This window comes from Staurois parvus, unplaced genomic scaffold (assembly GCF_062004578.1).
Source record: "Staurois parvus isolate SC_StPar_1 unplaced genomic scaffold, SC_StPar_1.0 ptg001200l, whole genome shotgun sequence".
Lineage (NCBI taxonomy): Eukaryota > Metazoa > Chordata > Amphibia > Anura > Ranidae > Staurois > Staurois parvus.
The window spans coordinates 3,171,986-3,191,359 of NW_028318996.1; the positions used below are offsets into that span (position 1 = coordinate 3,171,986).

A 19,374-nucleotide genomic window follows, 5' to 3' on the forward strand; every position below is an offset into this window, starting at 1 on the left:
TGCGCGGGGGACGGCGCCGCGATCCGGGACTACGGAGCCGCGATCCCTGACAGAGAGCCTTCCAGCTGCCTCGTTGAAATCCATGCAGGGAGATCGGTGCTGTCACTGTCCCTCCACTGCACCGATCATCCCTGACTGTGCATCGGATTTCCCTCCTGGGCCCCCCCTCTGTGATCCTCAGGCCCCCCCCTTGCAGGTCTCTGATGCCTTGTCTTCTCTGACAGTGTCCAGCCCCTCCCCCATCCTCCACTGCAGAGCAGAGGAGAGATGATCTGCTCTGCCTCTCCTGTCCAGGTCAGTCGGTAGCTCTGTGATTCTCCCCCTCCGCTCCCTCTCTCTCTCTCTCTCTACCTCTCTCTCTCTCTACTTCTCTCTCTCTACCTCCCTTCCTCTCCTTCTGTCCCTCTCTCTCCCCCCTTCCTTTCCTTCCTTCCTCCTTTCTTCATTCCTTCCTTCCTCCTTCCATTCCTTCTCTCCCTTTTCTTCCTTCCATCTTTCCCTCCCTTCCTTCCTTCATTCCTTCCTCCATCCATTTCCTTTCTTCTTCCATCCATTCCCTCCCTCCCTTTTCTTCCTTCCTCCATCCCCTCCCTTCATTCTCTCCTTCCTTCCTTCCTTCCTTCCCTCCCTCTCTCCCTTCCTTCCTTTCGCTCTCTCTCCTTCCCCTTCTTTCCTTCCTTCCTTCATCTATTTTATCCTTCCTTTTTCTTCCTTCCTTCCTCCCCTTCCTTCATTCCATCCTCCATTAATTTTCTTCTTTCCTTCCTTCCTCCATTCCCTCCCTCCCTTTTATTCCTAACCTTCATTCCTTCCTCTATACCCTCCCTTAATTTTTTCCTTACCTTCTTCCTTGTCTTTCAATCATTCCTTCCTTCTTTCCCCCTTCCCTCCCCTTCCTTCAATCCTTCCTTCCTTTCTCCCTTCTTCCTTCCCTCCCTTCCTTCCTTCCTTCCTCCCCTCCTTTCTTCCTTCCCCTTCCTTCATTCTGTCCTCCATCCATTTTCTTTCTTCCTTCCTTCCTTCCTTCCTTCCTTCCTCCATTCCCTCCCTCCCTTTTCTTCCTTACCTTCATTCCTTCCTTCATCCCCTCCCTTCATTCATTCCTCCCTCCCCTCCTTTCATATCCTTCCTTCCTTCCTGCCTCCCTCCCCTCCTTTCATTTCCTTTCTTCCTCCCTCCCCTCCTTCCTTCCCTTTCCTTCATTCTTTCCTCCATCCATTTCCTTCCTTCCTCCATCCATTCCCTCCCTCCCTTTTCTTCCTTCCTCCATCCCCTCCCTTCATTCTTTCCTTCCTTCCCTCCCTCCCTCTTTCCCTTCCTTCCTTTCACTCTCCCTCTCTCCCCTTCTTTCCTTCCTTCATCTATTTCATCCCTCCTTTTTCTTCCTTCCTTCCTCCCCTTCTTCCTTCCCTCCCCTTCCTTCATTCCATCCTCCATTAATTTTCTTCTTTCCTTCCTTCCTCCATTCCCTCCCTCCCTTTTATTCCTAACCTTCATTCCTTCCTCTATACCCTCCCTTAATTTTTTCCTTACCTTCTTCCTTGTCTTTCAATCATTCCTTCCTTCTTTCCCCCTTCCCTCCCCTTCCTTCAATCCTTCCTTCCTTTCTCCCTTCTTCCCTCCCTTCCTTCCTTCATCCATCCCCTCCCTTCATTCTTTCCTCCCTCCCCTCCTTTGATATCCTTCCTTACTCCCTCCCCTCCCTTTCCTTCATTCTTTCCTCTATCCATTTCCTTCCTTCCTCCATCCATTCCCTCCCTCCATTTTCCCCCTTCCCTTCCCTTCATTTCCCTTCTCTTCCTTCCTTTCTCTATGTATTCCCTTTTCTTCCTTTCTTCCTCCCCTCCTTCCTCCCCTCCTTCCTTCCTTCCTTCCCTCCTTCCCTTCCTTCATCCCTTCCTCCATCCATTCTTTCCTTCCTCCATCCATTCCCTCCTTCCCTCCCTTTTCTTCCTTCCTCCATCCCATCCCTTCATTCTTTCATCCCTCCCTCCCCTCTCCTCCTTACATTTCCTTCCTTCCTTCTTTCATTCCCTCCCTCTCCTTCATTCCTTCCTTCCTCCATCCATTCTCTCCCTCCCTTTTCTTACTTCCTTCCCTTCCTTCCTTCCTTCATTCCATCCCTCCCTCCTTTTTCTTCCTTCCTTCCTTCCTCCATCCATTCCCTCCCTTTCTTTTCTTCCTTCCTCCTTCCCCTTCCTTCCTTCCTCCATTTCCTCCCTCCTTTTCCTTCCTTCCTTCCTTCCTTCCTTCCTTCCTTCCTTCCTTCCTTCCTCTCTCCCTCTCTCCCTCCCCTTCCTTCATTCCTTCATCCATTTTCTTTCTTCCTTCCTTCATTTCCTCCCTCCCTTTTCTTCCTTACCTTCATTCCTTCCTCTATCACCTCCCTTCATTTTTTTATTCCCTCCCTCCTTGTCCTTCAATCATTCCTTCATTCCTTTCTCCCTTCCTCCCTCCCTTCATTCCTTCCTTCCTTCATCCCCTCCCTTCATTCTTTCCCCCCTCCCCTCCTTTCATTTCCTTCATCCATTTCCTTCCTTCCTCCCTCCATCTAGTCCCTCCCTTTTCTTTCTTCCTTTCTTCCTCCCTTCCTTCCCTCCCCTTCCTTCCCTTGTTTACCTTCATTACTTTGGCCATCCATTTTCTTTCCTTCCTTCATTCCTTCCTTCCTCCATCCATTCCCTCTCTCCCTTTTTTTCCTTCCCTTCCTGCCTCCCACCCCTCCTCCCCCCCCCCTTCTTTCCTTCCTCCATCCATTCCCTCCCTCCTTTTCCTTCCTTCCTTCCTTCCCTCCTTCCCTCCCTAACTTCCTCCCTTCTCTCCTTTTCCTTCATTCTTTCCTCCATCCATTTTCTTTCCTTCCTTCCTCCATCCATTCCCTCCATCCCTTTTCTTCTTTCCCTTCCTTCCTCCATCTCCTCCCTTCATTCTTTCCTCTCTCCCCTCCTTCCTTCCCTCCTCTTTCTTTATTCCCGCTCTCCCTTTTTATTCCTTCCTTCCTCCCTCCCTCCCTTTTCCTTCATTCCTTCCTCCATCCCTTTTCTTCCTTCCCTTCCTTCCTCCATCCCCTCCCTTCATTCTTTCCTCCCACCCCTCCTTCCTTCCCTCCCCTTCCTTCCTCCATCCATTCCCTCGCTCCCTCCCTTTTCTTTCTTCCTTCCTTCCCTCCATCCATTCCCTTCCTTCCGATATAAGGGGGTAAAAGTTCTGTTTATTCATCCCAATCTAATGACAGCCCAACATGTACTAGTGCTCCCTGTTCACTCCCTACTTACACTGTCCACTGCCCCACAAAATCATTGTGAAAAAAATAATACAGAAATAAGTTGTAAAAAATAATTTAAAAAATAGATAATAAAAATTAAAATTGCTCTACTGACACCATCCACTGGCCATCCAAAAGCATTTTGAAAATAAATGATAAAAATAATAAAACATTAATTTGTAAAAAAAATCATAAAATTGTAAAAAAAAAAATAATAATAATAGTAATATAAAAGAACTACTGACACCATCCTACACATACTACCCACCCTCTCACTCCCCTGTCTCTTTTACTTCCCCCACATGACAGCCATCTTTAAACCTGAAAGTGCCCAGTGGCTTCTATGGAAAGAAGCCGGGAACATTCATGCAGTCTTTGCTGCAATAAATATGTAAATGCCCCTTCTATGCAGCTGATATGTAGGTAGGGTGTTGTGTGGGTGTGCTTGAGTGTAGGTGGGGGCACAGGGGGTCCCATTATCTCTTACTGCCCCATGAGTTGTCAGTCCGCCCCTGCACTCGGGTCTCCTCCATCAAACGAACATAAACAGTAATTAGCCTTGTGGCTCTCTTCACAGCTCTACTGCTGAGGCCTCATGCCTTGGTCCTCCAGACCATTTAGCACACAGTCCCAGTGCTCATGCACAAAACACTGTACCTTTGTCAGCTTTACTTTTTCTTTCCTGCAGCTCCCCACTGCTTTTTCCTTCAGAGGCTTGTGCCTTTAATTGTCCTGTCCTGAACAGCACGGTGCAAACATGCACCTCTCTGCCTCCTTACAGTCACAGACCCCTTCAGGAGGGTGGAGTCCCTGAACTCTAATCCGGTCTCTAATATAAAGCCAGCACACACTTGTACCAGTAGCGTGCCTGTTTTCCACAAATCCTGGCCTAGACTGCCATTTTATACAGAGGCATGGCCTCATCCTGTCACAATGTATAGAATATAATAGAATTGTATTAGGATAATGTGCAGTGGTTGGTCATGTTGGGTGTGTAATGTTCTATGCATAGTGTGTAACAGAATTGTATTACAATCATGTCCAGTGGTCGGCTATGTTGGTGTCGTAATGTTCTATATACAAAGTGCAATAGAATTTTATTATGATCATTGCCAATGGTCTTTCATGTTGGGGGTTTGATGTTCTATGTATAGAGTGTAACTGAATTGTGTTATAATCTTGTCCAGCGGTCAGTCATGTTGAAGGTGTAGTATTCAATGTATAAAGTGTATTAGAATTTTATGATGATCATGTCCACTGGTCGGTCATGTTGAAGGTGTAGTGTTCTATGCATAGAGTGTACAGTTGGCCATAGATGGATCAATATTTGGCCAGTTTGGCAGGGACCAGACACATTTTGATCCAAATATGGCCATTCCTGTTCACGAGAAGTCATCCTAACAATTTTAAAGGGAAATTTTAGTTCGAGCAGTGTATTATGATGATGGGGCAGTCCTGCTGTCAGAATATGACACAGTTGGGTGGAGTCCCACAAATCTTTGAATGTGTGGATGGGGAAAGTGGTTCAGTTTTTTTTTTGGTCAGCCCACTGTCTGAAAGAAAAAAAACTGAGCCATGTATGGCCAGCTAAATAGAATTTTATTATTGTATCCAGTGGTCAGCACATATGGGTATATTATTGTACAAAACAATTGCAACCGTCCCATCCCATAACCAGCCTTAGCAGTAAGGTGCACATGGAAAGGCAATGCACATCAAAAACAAAGCATTTTCCAGCAGAACTTACCAGCCAGCCTGCAGAACAACCAATTATATACACAAATACATGTGTAAGCCACATTCCCGCATCCTCTGTATACTGTGGACCTAACTCTAAAATTTCCAGAGCCTCCATAGTAGGAGCACATATATCAATGAATAGGTTAAAGGCAGGTGTGCCTGGAGGAGACCATCCCTTGTTAAAGGTACAGGGAAGCACGTGGCGCCCAGCTATAGCAAAATGACTGCAAAGGCATCCAGTGCGTTCCTGCATCCAATTCAGTCAACTGCACAAAAAAATGGCAACTGTCCCAACTTAGAACCAGCCTTAGTAGTAAAGTGCACATGGAAGGGCAATAGGGTTGCCATCTCATCCCTTTAAAACCAAACACATAATAATTACACAGGTTCTGTGGCTGATTAAGGTGGTAATTAAACTCACTTAGTGCCTTATCTGCATTAAATTAGCCTAAGAAGCTGTGTAATTAATATGTGTTTGGTTTTAAAGGGATGAGGTGGCAACCCTAAAGAGCAATGCACATTACAAACAAAGTATTTTCCAGCAGCACTTACCAGCTAGCCTGCAAAACAACCATTGCTTGCAAAACAACCTTTCCAAAGTGGGTCTCTGGCCTGAAGTGTTTCAATACCCGCACAGAGCAGAGTCAATGTGCTACTTAAATGGCTTGTAGGCAGTGTGGCTGGCCACTAGGGGGTGATATGCTTAGAACTCCCAACAGACCGTGTTGGAGTGTAGTGTAGTGTATAGAGTTTAATAAAATTTTATTATGCTCATGTCTAGTGGTTGGTCATGTTGGGAGTGTAGTGTTCTATGTATAGAGTGTAATAGAATTGTACCATGATCAATGATGGTGCCAATCATTGAAAATTGATCACACTTGATGTACCAATGTCCTATCTCATTTCTTGAGACACTAACAAGCCAGGACAGTACAAAAACCCCCAAATGACCCCTTTTTGGAAAGTAGATTTTATTCAGAGGCATAGTGAGTTTTTTGAAGTTGTAATGTTTTCCCATATATCTATTGAAAATGAAGATTTTTTTTTTTGTTCAACAAAATTGTTATAATAAAAGGTTATTTCTCCCACACGGCATATGCATACTTGCAACTACACCCCAAAAACACATTCTGCTACTCCTCCTGAGTATGGTGATACCACATGTGTGAGACTTTTTCACACCCTGGCCACATAGAGAGGCCCAACATGCAAGGAGCACTGTCAAGTGACCTAGGGATATAAATTACACATTTAATTTCCTGACTACCTATTACACTTTTGAAGGGCCTGGAGCACCAGGACAATGGAATTACCTACAAAATGACACCATTTTGAGAAGCAAACACCCCAACGTATGTTCTGGGAGGCATAATGAGTCTTTTGAACATGTCATTTTTTTCCACAAGTTTTTGGAAAATGTGGAAAGAAAATGAAAACGTATTTTTTTTTTACACAATGTTGTCCATTTATAAGATATTTCCAACACATAGCACGTACATACCAAAAATGACACCCAAAATACATTCTGCTACTTCTCCTGAGTATGGGGATACCACATGTGTGAGACTTTTCCACAGCCTGGCCACATAGAGAGCCCCAACATCCAAGTAGTACATTTAGGCTTTCTAAGGGCAAAAATTACACATCTAATTTCTTGACAACCTATCATGTTTTTGAATGCCCTGGAGCACCAGGACAGTGGAAACACCCTCAAATTTTGAACATGTCATTTTTTCCCCCCAAGTTTTTGGAAAATGTGGAAAGAAAACAAGTTGTCCATTTATAAGATATTTCTCACACATAGCATGTACATACCAAAAATTACACCCCAAAATACATTCTGCTACTCCTTCTGATTATGGGGATACCACATCTTCAAGACCTTTTCAATGTGTGTACAGATTATGTGTCCAGCATTGCAACAAGTGTAACACAAAAATCAACAAATACTTTATAGAAAACAATGTAAACAAATGATTACCTGTGGTATGAGGAGAGCATTGGTCCAGGTCAGTACAGGCAGCAGGTTGACATCCAGGCAGCAGGCAGGAACAAGGTCCATAAAAAAGTCCTGGGTCAGTACAGGCAGCAGGCAGATATATGGTCAGCACAGCCAAAGTATGGTTAAGGCTGCAGGCAGGAACATGGTCCATAAAATGTCCTGGGTCATTACAGGGAGGAGGCAGAGATATGGTCAGCACAATCAAAGTATTTGTCCAAGCAGCAGGCAGGAACATGGTCCATAAAAGTCCTGGGGCATTACAGGCAGCAGGCAGAGATATGATCAGCACAGCCAAGGTATTTGTCCAGGCAGCAGGCAGGACAATGGTACATAAAAAGTCCTGGGTTATTGCAGGCAGCAGGCAGAGATATGGTCAGCACAGCCAAACTTTTTGTCTAGGCAGCAAGCAGGAACATTGCCCATAAAAGGTCCTGGGTCAGTAAAGGCAGTAGACAGAGATATGGTCAGCACAGCCAAAGCAGAATGAACTGGCCGGAGCAACATAACCGGGCATTCTTAGCAGTACTGTTTTAGCTTTGCTTCTAGATGATTAGGAGTTGTATTATGATCATGTCCAGTGGTATTTTATGTTGGAGGTGTAGTGTTCTATGTATAAAGTGTAATAGAATTTTATTATGATTATTTCCGCCAGTCAGTGATGTTGGGGGTGTAATGTTCTATGTATAGAACATAACAGAATTGTATTATGATCCTCTCCATTGGTTGGTTATGTTGGGGTGTAGTATTCTATATTTAGAGTATAACAGAATATTATGATCGTATCCAATGGTTGATCATGTTGCAGGTGTAGTGTTCTATGTACAGAGTGTAAAAATATTGTACCATGATCACATCCAGCGGTCAGTCTTGTGGGGGGTGTAGTGTTCCATGTACAGAGTGTAATAGAATTGTACAATGATCATGTCCAGTGGTCAGTCATATTGGAGGCGTAGTGTTCTATGTATAGAGTGTAATAGAATTGTATTATAATCATGTCCAGTGGATGGCCATGTTAGATGCATAGTTTTTACCCAAGTGACATACCTAAGTATAGACATAAGCAGAATACCTAAGTATTATAGATAGATATAGTGGAATCTGTAATACACTATAAGAACATATCTCAGATCTGTCCACTAATATCTTTTTTTTTGGGGATTCATCATATGGTCTTATATTTTGACCATTACACTCGGCAGACAGAGAGGTCTGCTAATACAAATTTAACTTATTTGACTTTATGGACATACTACTGTATGTGCATCCAAAGAGTGATGGGTTAGGCACAAGCTGCTAGCTGCAATACTGCTACCGGCTATATAGTGAAAGTGATCTGGTGCTGTATAGCTGACGATCACTTTCACAGAGCAAGTGGCGCAGTCTTCTCCCCTGCTGGATCCCCCCATGTGGTTCCTGGACACAGCCTGTGACCAAAATGCAGGGCTTCAACGTGGCAGGCGGGGGAGGAGACCGAGGAACGTCCGTTCTTCAATCTTTTCTGCTAGGAATGAAACCGGAAGCGATGATAAATAAAGTAAAAAAAAATATATATATATATATATATATATATATATATATATCAGTATGTATTAAAAAAAAAACATAACCCCCGCTGTCCTGCACAAACCCACAAATGCAAACACACGCCCAGGGTATGCATGGGTATGTCAGCTGCAGTCATACCACACCTGTGAGATATCGCATTGTGTGTGTTTGCACTAAAATTAATTTTGTTATATTCCTATCCTGAAAATATGCATTTAATAGACAGTTGCATAAATATTGTACAACATAAAAAATTGCAACTATCTTTTTATTATACAGGTTCTCTGGTTCCAGAAAATATATGTTTTTGGAGCAATTTTATAGACAAAAATTGACAGACAAAAGTGGTTAAAGCAGTTCTTCACTCTGAAACAAAAAATTAAAAGTCAACAGCTACAAATACTGTAGCTGCTGACGTTTAATAATAGGACACTTACCTATCCAGGGATCCAACGCTGTCCTCACCTGAGCTGGCTCTTCGGCCATCTTCGGGTCCAGTCATCGGCATGTTTACTCTGGGAAGCCAGCTGTGACTGCTTGCGGCTTCACAGCCAGGTTTCCATTGTGCATGTGCGAGCCGTGCTTCGCTTTGTGAATGGTCCCACAGCTTTCTGGGACCTGTGACATGTCCCAGAAGGCTTCGGGGAAAGAGGAGAAGCTATTCGACTGGAAGAGGGAGCAGATACCTATCAAAACCAGGTACCCGCTACCCCCCAAAATAAAAGAATTGCCAAAACTTAAAGAGGAGGATGCAGACAAGCGGAACTTCCCCTTTTGGGTGAAGTTCCACTTTAAGTGACAAAAAAGCCATGATGCAGTAGTCATAGATTTTTCTACAAAATTAGAGTTTTATTGACATTTGCTACATTATTTATCTAAAACAAATAGCATTGTTACAGACACTTGGAAGATAAATACATTCTAGACTTCTTTTTCACCTCATCATTCAGTGGAGATCACTGAGTAAATCATGCTTTACTAGCAGAAGAAAGGCAGCCAGTGGGAGTTAGATATATTACATTTACTGTCAGATAAGACTCCATCTTTGATGTAGAGCTGATTATCAGATCCAATTATATTATTGGGAGAGCTCAAGTTTTTCCCTAGCTGCCTCCTTAGCTTTTCTAGAACAGATTTGCTCCAAGTTGGAAGTCGTCATCAGGTATCTACAAAAGTGCACCATTGCCGAAAATGGGCTTCTCATGTTTTCTTTGTCATAGAAATGAGGGCACAGGTACACTTGGTATCTAATTAGCATGTGGAGACTTACTCGTTTCCTTTATAGCTGAGCAGCTAAATATTTCAAAAACTTTTTAGAGGAATGTCACACTGAATCCTGTTGGATCTGCATCTCTGTAAGGCTGACCATTCACCTTGCAATCTGATTGTACAATTTTCTTTAGACTTACCAATAACTTTGTCATTGGGGTGCCACCCTGACTGAATACTACATAGTTTTGGTAGGTATAAAGGAGCCTGTAGAGCAATTATAATATCAGATTGTGGCTGGGTATTCACAGGTTTTTAAATAGGGCTTTTGAATAGGTCATTAACATCTATCTCTGCATCCCAGTGAGTGCACTGAGCACCAGTTATTGTTATTGACTGGCCTAGTACTCACAAGCATTTAGTGGAAGTATCTAGGTTAGGAGTGTCCAATCTGTGGCCTAAAGGTCCACATGCAGCCTCAGACAGCTATGAATGTGACCCAACACAAAGCAATAAACTTGCTTAAAAATGTTGATTTTTAAAAAAAAATATATATATATTTTTTTTTTTAAAAATGCATTTAAACTTAGCGAACACATGCGGCTGAAGAAACATTTGACAATGTCTCTTTACTGGACTTTTAGAAGTTTTATCTTCCCAAAGAAAAATAACCCACTCTTCACTATCACACCTTATTCATGTCATAAGTTTTCAGCAGCACCTATTCAACTATTTTCAAGCATGAAGAACACAAAGGGCAAAATTAGAATCAAAATATCTGATGAGCACCTTTCATTCATTAAGAATTGCTACTACATCCATCGAACCAAATATCGATGCGTTAGTTTATCAAAAACAGTGTCAAATATCACACTAGTTTTATGTTGCCCTCATTTACAATAAAAAAATTACAAAAAAATTAAGTTTTATTACTCAGATAGGTACATTATCTATATCAGTGATCGTTAACTTATGATCTGCCCGATGTTTCTTGCTCATCAGCTATCCTTATTATTAGTGCATTTTATGTGTAGCCCAATACAATTCCTTTTCTTCCAATGTAATCCAGGAAGGTCAAAAAGTTGGACACCCCTGGTCTAGGTTGTGTCTCTCTTGGACGTGGTAAATTAGCCGCAGCGTTCTCCTCCCATCATCTTCAAGAGCTTGAACTGCCAATACATCACCTCTTTTCTACAAATGTGAGTTTATAGTAACTGTTAAACAGAAGTAATATCAAAGCTTTTTGGCCAAAAATTCTCTTTTGGGTCATAGGAATGCACTTGTGCTGTTCTGTGATCCAGAATGAGCCGTTAGCGGGCTAAAGTCCACTGTCGGCTGACAACACTGTTGCTGCTCTTTGCTCAGAGCAGACCGAGAACTAAGTAAGCATCGGTCATGTGATCGCTCAGTTCTCAGGCTTAGAGCCAATGTGGGACATATGCGGCATCACACTGATGCTGCAGCACAGAGGTGAATATGTACAGTATGTTTGTTTTTTTTTATGAACCCAAACTTCTCTTGGAAGTGTGTTTTAAGAGTCTGATCAGTAAAATATTTACATTTATTTCACAGTTCGCCCCTCTCATTTGTAGAGTTTAAAATTGAAGATCCAGAATGGGCTGGGGAACTTTGTTCTGATAAGAAATGTTTGCCTTCAGGCCCTGAGTTTTTATTTTTCACTATTCAGAGATCTATAAGAGCAGGATTCAAAGTTGGTGATACACAGTGGGTGTTGTAAAGCTAAATGCACCTCGTTCAGACTAGCTATCACAGCACCTGGCAGCGGAAAGTCATCCAGCACCAGCTTCCTTTCTGCCTTTGAGATGTCATGTGATTGAATATCGAGAGCCACAAAGGAAACTTTACCCACCAATCAAAAAGGCACCATGGCACACTTTGCATGCTACACAGTCTTTAGAGCACAGAAACCTGTATGTAATATCACAGGGCTAATTGGATTTGTTTACCCCTTCCAGGCCAAAGGTTCCCTGTCATCATCCTCTGCCTATTCTTCCGTAGAAGTGAGTGTATAGTAGTTACATATTTGCTTGTTATTTTCATGTTAAAGTTGCCTGAAAAAAATTCTTAGTGCCTTCTAACACTAGAAACTCTTAGTAGATGTTTGGAAAACACTATAGCCATCTGAAAAGAGAATCATGGAACTCTGGTGAAAAACAACAACACCCACTTATAAGGAGCCTGAAGGTGAAGGCTTGTTTAATGAGCAACTCCTATAGCCTGACCCCTTGTGTCAGTAAGCCTGCTCTGACCACATTCCCTTACACGTGTATTCCCATGTTTGGCAGTCTGTTTGGAAATTTGCACAGAAGTGCCACATGTTTTCCAGCTGTTGTCTATGGAAACAGAGGAACCACCCCAGGAACACTTATCTCATATTAACCATTGCACCAGAAGAAAGATCTGTAATCTGATTATGATCGCAGCAGTGTTGCAAAAAGTGTAGGCCTTAAAATGTTGTCAACTAAAACACAGGGACACTGGAGTACCATACTTTACTGCTCCAATCTATAGATGAATTCTGTTTTTTTTTTTTTTTTTAAATCCTTATAATGATAAATGCAAATGTTGTATATGGCATAAAATGGCTTGCTGAAGGCAAATGATTCCTTTGTACTCTAGACACAATTAATGACAACATTATTCTAAGCAAACTGTGCCATCTGTTTTTTTAAGTGCAAACAATTTGAATTGTGACAAAGTGATTTGTCTTTCAATACAGCACAGCAAGGGTCACACTGTAACTGTAAGGCATACTTGGCAACGAAGAGATCAAGATTCTTGCACAACAAATCTATTTTAGTGTTCCCAGTAAATTCACAACAGCAGCCACAAATGTGAGGTACTCTAAGGGAGTTGCGCAGAGAGGCCAGCTGCCGCAAATCAAATTGTCTGCCCACTGCTCTCTGGTAGAAAGTAAACACATTATGAGAAATATAAAAAGAAAGCATAGCTTCTGCTCAGGGCACCCTTACTGGACTACCAGGCTAACATACCAATAGGACTCTCAAGTAGCAGGTGAACACATCATAAGTGTTGTCTCCAGGGTAACACATGATATACTGATTGCTGATTAATAAGTGGGTGGAAATATGAATTGGTCCACCAGGAGAGGGAGCCTTGCAAGTAACAGAGCTTGGATTGTGAGGCTATGAAAGATCTCGTACCTCTAAAGCCATCCATAGACAGATTGAAATTCAGCCAGGTTGGCAAGAAGTGGCCAAATTTCGATCCATCTATGGGCAGGTGGGTTGTACTAAAGTCAATCTATGAACAGACTTAAGTACAACCAGCCTGGCAGGTATTTTTTGCTTGATCACTGCTGGCAGCTATAGCCACCAGCAGTAATCATTGTATTCTGCCGGCTGGGCAAGGCCCCCTGAGCTCCTCCACCAGCAGAACACGTTAGCGCTGCAGGAGGGATTCCGCCATCAACACTGACTGTGTTGATGGAACTTGAAGGAAAGAAAATTTCATAATGTATGGTCTGTGTAAGACCTCTGGTGCTCCAGAAGGCCAAGAGATCCCTTTTATTAGCTTTTATGTAGTTTGAGCTGTTTGTGTGAACTCCTGTAAAAAAAGAAAAAAAACTTTTTGGGGATACAGAACCCAACAAATGACTTCTCTAATGAAGTAATCCTTATGTCCTTCTGGCTGCTGGTTACTTTAAAAATACACTTGTCAGTGATGCCAGAGTAGCAGTCTTCTGGCACCGAAGGGGTTAAGCACAGTGGCTGTAATGACAAAGGATCCCATTGTCCATCCTCCCCTTCATCTCCCCTTGTCCATTCACACAACTTGTATTATAGTCACAGAATTTAAGCCATTCTGTGTATAGACAAGGTGAAAGAAGGAATGGATGAATGACAGGATCTCACTATCATTTATTGCAAAATCTGCAACAGGGAAAACGAGCAACAAAATTCCAAATGCTAGTCAGGCATTCCTTTGAGATGTAATATAAAAAGTAAAGATGAGATCTTTTTTTTTTTTTACAAAAATGCCTGGGGCCCATTCAAGTGATCTTTACTCTCAGCCAGCTAAAACAGTCCTACATTCAATGTGGTGAAAGTATTGGAAGTACCACATATAATCCAGGAACTAGGGTCAGGAATCAATTTTGTTGTCGTCTTTTTCATGCCAGATTGCAAATGAAAAATGAGACAAATTCTTGACGAACTGTTATTTCTATGAAGCTGTTTTCCTTGAATTTGACCTGCTTAAAAGTCACAATAAATATCAGTGGAAATAAATGCCAGGGAATTGCAAGAGCTCTTAAGAGAAGCTAAGTATTGAGTAAGAATTAAGATAGCAAAAGCATCTTCCATAAAAAAACAGTCATTTTGTAAATGAGGCAGCTGCTGCTGTCTTCTCTCTGCTGGCCTCAGTAGTCACTGGCAAACACCCCACCATTTAACAATAAAATGGCTTACAGGAATATCCGCTAATAACGCGAACAGGTAAAAGGTTTGTGGCTTGGCCTTACAACTCATAAAAAGACATCTTATTTTTTACCCCCCAGCTAGCAGACACCTGAATCTTCACCACCCTTGTTCTGCCAGAGGATACAGATGATTTAGAGTAGGTGTCAGCAACCCACAGCACAGCATGCAATACCGTTTGCGCTGGCACCCGCTGCCATGGGCTGTAGTTGACAGCTCACTAAGCTGATCTGAGATCTGAAGTGCATGCATTGGAGCTAAACTTGTTTTGTGCACCAGATAGTCATTTTGTGTACTCACAGTTGTATTGCTAATGGAAAGTTAAACTCAATGAATATTATATAATAATTTATGAATATAACTTGCCATTAGTCGTACAACTATTAGTGCAGAAATTGAAAGCAAACTAAAACTACAACTTGCAATTGCTCACTGGCACACCGGTTGTTTAATGCTTTTGAACAAGATACTTAAAGCGGTAGTAAACTCTTCCACTCCGATGTTGCTTTTCATAGCATAGCATATTACTTCTGCCCCTTCATGTATCACTTTCTGTATTCTCGCACATGCGCAATCTCGTCTTAGCCACGCCTCGTTTTTGATCCAATGTTCCTATGGTGACTGTGCTCCACCGTTTATAGCCAACCTGTTTTACTCCACAAGACAGGCTGATCGCCGCTATAGTATGCAGCCCGATACCAAGATTTACACCCCATATGATGTCACACAGTCACATTGGATGTAGCAAGAAGTTCAGAGAGAATCTGCAGTCTCACGGGCTTTGATCAGAGTGCTGTTGGGAGTGGAAATCACGGCTACAGCGTCCTGTCAATGGACAGACAGCACTAGGAGCATACAGTGAATAACGGGAGAGATACATATGCGCTGGTGACGTCACTACACAGAACGGGAAGGATTACAAGAAAACTAAAGCAAGTAAGAAGACATCTACAAGCAGCGATCATTAAAGTTTTTTATGCAGATTGATATGTGATAAAGTTGTGGGGGAGAGCTTACTACCACTTTAAAGCCAAACTCCAGCTTTGCGATTACTTTAAATAGAACTGTTTTCTTTACTAGTACATGTGGCCACTATCAGTGCTATATAAACTATATGTAGCATCAGCTACATATAATATACAGCACTGTGTTTCGGCAGCGAAACGGGGACTTCCTGTTCCTTTCTTGGAACAAAATCCATTCGTGCTGAACACAACAATTCACTGGAAGCAATGTATTTCTATGAATGAATACAAGGAGTAGAGAGGTGGGTGGATGACATCATGATCTCCACCCCTTGATCCCCAGGCTTCTTGTGAATGGCTGAGCAGCGTTAAGCCAGACTTGATTTTTTTCTGGGAACAGGGTGAGAATTCCCACTAGTGACACACAGCGCTTCATACAATTTATACATTGCTGATAGCAGCCACATGTATTAGTAAAGAAAATAGTTTGTTTGGGACAGCATAAAGTGATAGCAATCCTGGAGTTAGGCTTTAATAGGAAGAAAGGCTGCGGACACCTGATTTGGAGATTATCATATCAAGACTTACATAATGTGATTTTCTGGAAATTTTAAAAGTGAGACAAGTAGCAAAACCAGATATGTTACTTCCCAAGCCCTTTGTGCTATAGTTCTATGTTTTCTAATATCCATATCCTTTGAACTGTGCTGGTAACAATGTAGTAAGGCCCCTGGTTCCAGCACCATCATCTCTTTTCGCTCTTTTATACATGCTGGAGCATCAGAGAGGCTATACATCACCGAAACATTGAGACTGCAGTGTTACCAGAAGCAATGCAAGAAGCAAAAAATTCTGGATTTGTTTATTATATAAAATGACAGTGGCACCATTAGTGAAACTTTGATTTGAGCAAGTGGCAGAGCTTCCTGGACAACATAAGCAATTCATTGCCTAACTTTAGGATCTTTTCTTTAATGCTACAATTGACGTGGTTTGTAGCACTGGATTAGTTGTGGTTGCAGTCTGTTTTACAGACATACAGACATTATTTAGATCTGCGCCGAAATATACTATATGGCCAATAGTCTGTGTACTCCTGACCATAACACCTACTGTAAATGAGCTTGTTGGGCACCACTTTCCCAAACCATGGGCATGAATAAAGAGTTGTTCCCCCTTTGCAGCCAAGATATCCTCCAATCTTCTGTGAAGGCTTTTCACAAGTTTTTGGAGTGTGTATATGGGAATTGTGCCCATACATCCAAAAGTGCATTTGTGAGATCAAATACTTTGGATGTGAAGACCTGGCTTGCAATCAGCATTCCAGTTCATCCCAGAGGGGTCCAGTAGGGTTGAGATCAGGGCCCTGTGCAGGTCATTCAGTTCCTTCACACCAAACTAATGACTTTATGGAGCTGGCCATGTGCATGGGTGCACAGTCACACTAGAACAGAAAAAATGCCTTCCCCAAAACTGTTGTTATAGGATTGAATACCTTTCAAATCTGTTGTCACAAGGCTAAAAGCAGAACATTGTCTAAAATGAACACATTTGGAGGGACATCCACATACTTATGGCCATAGAGTGTATGTGTGTGGCCAGCAAGCAGCAATTACATCCATTCTGGTATAATTCCATAACTTGAGCAATGCCCAACATGTTTGGGATAAATAAATGCTTATATGAAAGTTCATGGTGTATGATGAAACAGCAAGTTTACAAACACATTACTCTTCTATGGCTCTAGCCCAGAGGAAGAGTACACTGAAATAATTATGCAACATGGTTTCAACATGCTGCAACACAAAAATATGACCTTCTTGCAGAAGAAAGTACATTTAGGGCAATAGATAACTCTTCTGAGCTTTCCTGTGAAAAGGTGTTGAAAGACATAGAACATAGAGCTGATACAAAAGGTTACATATTCTCTAGTGAGGTAGATTTCTATCCTGAAACACAAAACGTGTCTCCGTTTTGTAGTTAGTCTTTAAGGCAGAGCAATATCTGCTCTTGTCATATAGTGCACAGTTGCTCTCATTGCTGCTGGCAGACCCTGTATTACAGTTTCACAAAGAGCACAGCTTTAGATCACACATCAAAGTCTTTTATCCTGATTGATCCAAGTCATCCATCTCTACCAGCAGCAATGGGGCTAATGTTTATAGCTGCCAGGATTTTATCCACCCTGAAAGGTCCTCAGCATTCCTCCAGCTTACAAGGAGCCACAGATGCTGCAGGACGTTTCTTTGGGTCACATTTATCATCTTCTGTCTCTTTTCCCGTATAGTCCACACAGGATATTCTCTGTGTCCTTCTTCCTTCTCCGCAGCTTTGAGAGCAATGTGTCCACACGCTTGCTCTCCACATGGGGCAGGGTAAGTCCCCACAAGCCCGAATGTCCTCGGGTCTGAGCTCTTGTGGACATTGATCTGAGGCTCCTCCATCTGTGTTTCGACATTCCACTGTTCTTCTCTTCCACCCAGAACCACAACTCTTGGAACATGGAGACCAGTCTCCCAAAAACCACTGAGCAGTTAGTAGAGGTCTGAGTGAATGATGAGATACCTTATCCTTGGCTTTTTGTCGTCCATATGGCAAATTCTTAGGCACAAAGAATGTGTACTTGATTTTGGGTGGGACATTCTCACCAGCTACTCGAAGGATTTGTATTGTCAGAGGTTCAGGGAGAGGATGGAAGCTCTGAAGCCTCTCAAGGGTGGTGTTGGATCCACTGTATAATAAAACTGTTCCTCTTAAATGGACATCCTGTTCAATTGAAGAAACTGCAAAGTCCCCATTCAGAAGATAGCTCCCATCAGCTCTTTTGATTGCCAGGTAGATCCCATCATATACAATGCCACGGTGACTGCGCTGTTTCACGTCAATATTTGTGGCTCCCACTGGAATGGTGACCATGTCTGAATATCCATACCTAGGTAAAGATAACAAGTATTTATAAACACATTCCAGACAATGGTCTCTATGTATGCCCATCACAGTACTGTATACTACTTGTATAACAACTTTAAAGTGACCCTTTTGCAATTTAATTTTTTTTCCTGGGGGGGGGGGGGTCAGTCTTTGGAGCCTTGAAGAAAATAAATAGGCTGAGCACAGAAAATGATGGGTGTGGCAAAATTAAGTTAACAGTAGGAGGGGCATAAAACCCAAGCCTACTCTATGTGTACATGTTAACATATGGTACTATTCTAGTACCTAAAGAAATATTCTTTCATTACTGTGTCACAAGTGAGAGTCTAACAGGGTTCAGGAGTGTGTAATGTACTGAGTACAGGTGTCAGGGGTCTGTAATGCATAACACACAAGTCAGTAGAGAGAGTATAACAAATATTACCTCCCTCCTCATGCCAAAATCCCCAAGTACAGATTCCCCCCCCCCCCCCCACTACTGAAGATCCCCTCACCCCAGTACAGTTCTAGTGATCAGAGCAGATTTTGGCAGAACAGGCACTGAGAATGGTAAGTATTTACTGTATTCTTTTACAGGAAAGACGGTTTAAAAATGATAACAAATTTGCAATAGGGTAGCTTTAAGCTGGCCATACACAGTTCGAATCTGGGCCAGTTCAGTAGGAACCAGCCGTGATTTGAACCATGTATGGGCAGGCTGAATGTACCCAAGTAGATCGATCGATAGTCATTGTGTTCTTCCGATGGTGCTGGCTCCCCCCCACTGCCTGGTGAACACAATAGATCCATGGGAGGGATTTGAGCAAATTTCTTTACTGCAACCAGTGGAGAAAAGGAATTTACTTTGTATATTATTATTATTATACAGTATTTATATAGCGCCAAAAGGTTTGCTCAGCGCTGTACATTATAGTGGGGGACAGTACATGAGACAATACAGTAACAAAACAATACATGAGGGGATCGAGGGCCCTGCTCTTTCGAGTTTACAATCTAGGAGGGAGGGGATAGTGGTACAGGAGGAAGTGGCTGTGGGGGATGGAGTGGTAGCAGGAGTGGAGGAGATCGGCTGTTAGGTGAGGGTGGGGTAGGCTTCCCTGAAGAGATGGGTTTTCAGGGTGCGCCTAAAGGTGAGGAGGGTAGCTGACAGTCTGATGGATTGGGGTAGTGAGTTCCAGTGGATAGGGGAAGTCCTGGAGAATTCCTGCAGTCGGGCATGGGAGGAGGACACCAGGGAGCTAGAGCCTGCCTTGCACT

At 42.6% G+C, this 19,374-nt stretch overlaps 1 protein-coding gene across 1 annotated transcript in view; it reads right to left on the reverse strand.

The window, feature by feature from the left end:
- Positions 1–9,380: 9,380 nt before the first annotated feature.
- ADAMTS8 (ADAM metallopeptidase with thrombospondin type 1 motif 8) overlaps positions 9,381–19,374 on the reverse strand; it is a 63,367-nt gene continuing 53,373 nt past the window's right edge. Inside the window, exon 9 of the mRNA XM_089660090.1 lies at positions 9,381–18,118. Coding sequence (XP_089516216.1) covers positions 17,383–18,118 — 736 coding nt within the window. The 3' untranslated portion in view covers positions 9,381–17,382. The remainder of the gene's footprint in view (positions 18,119–19,374) is intronic.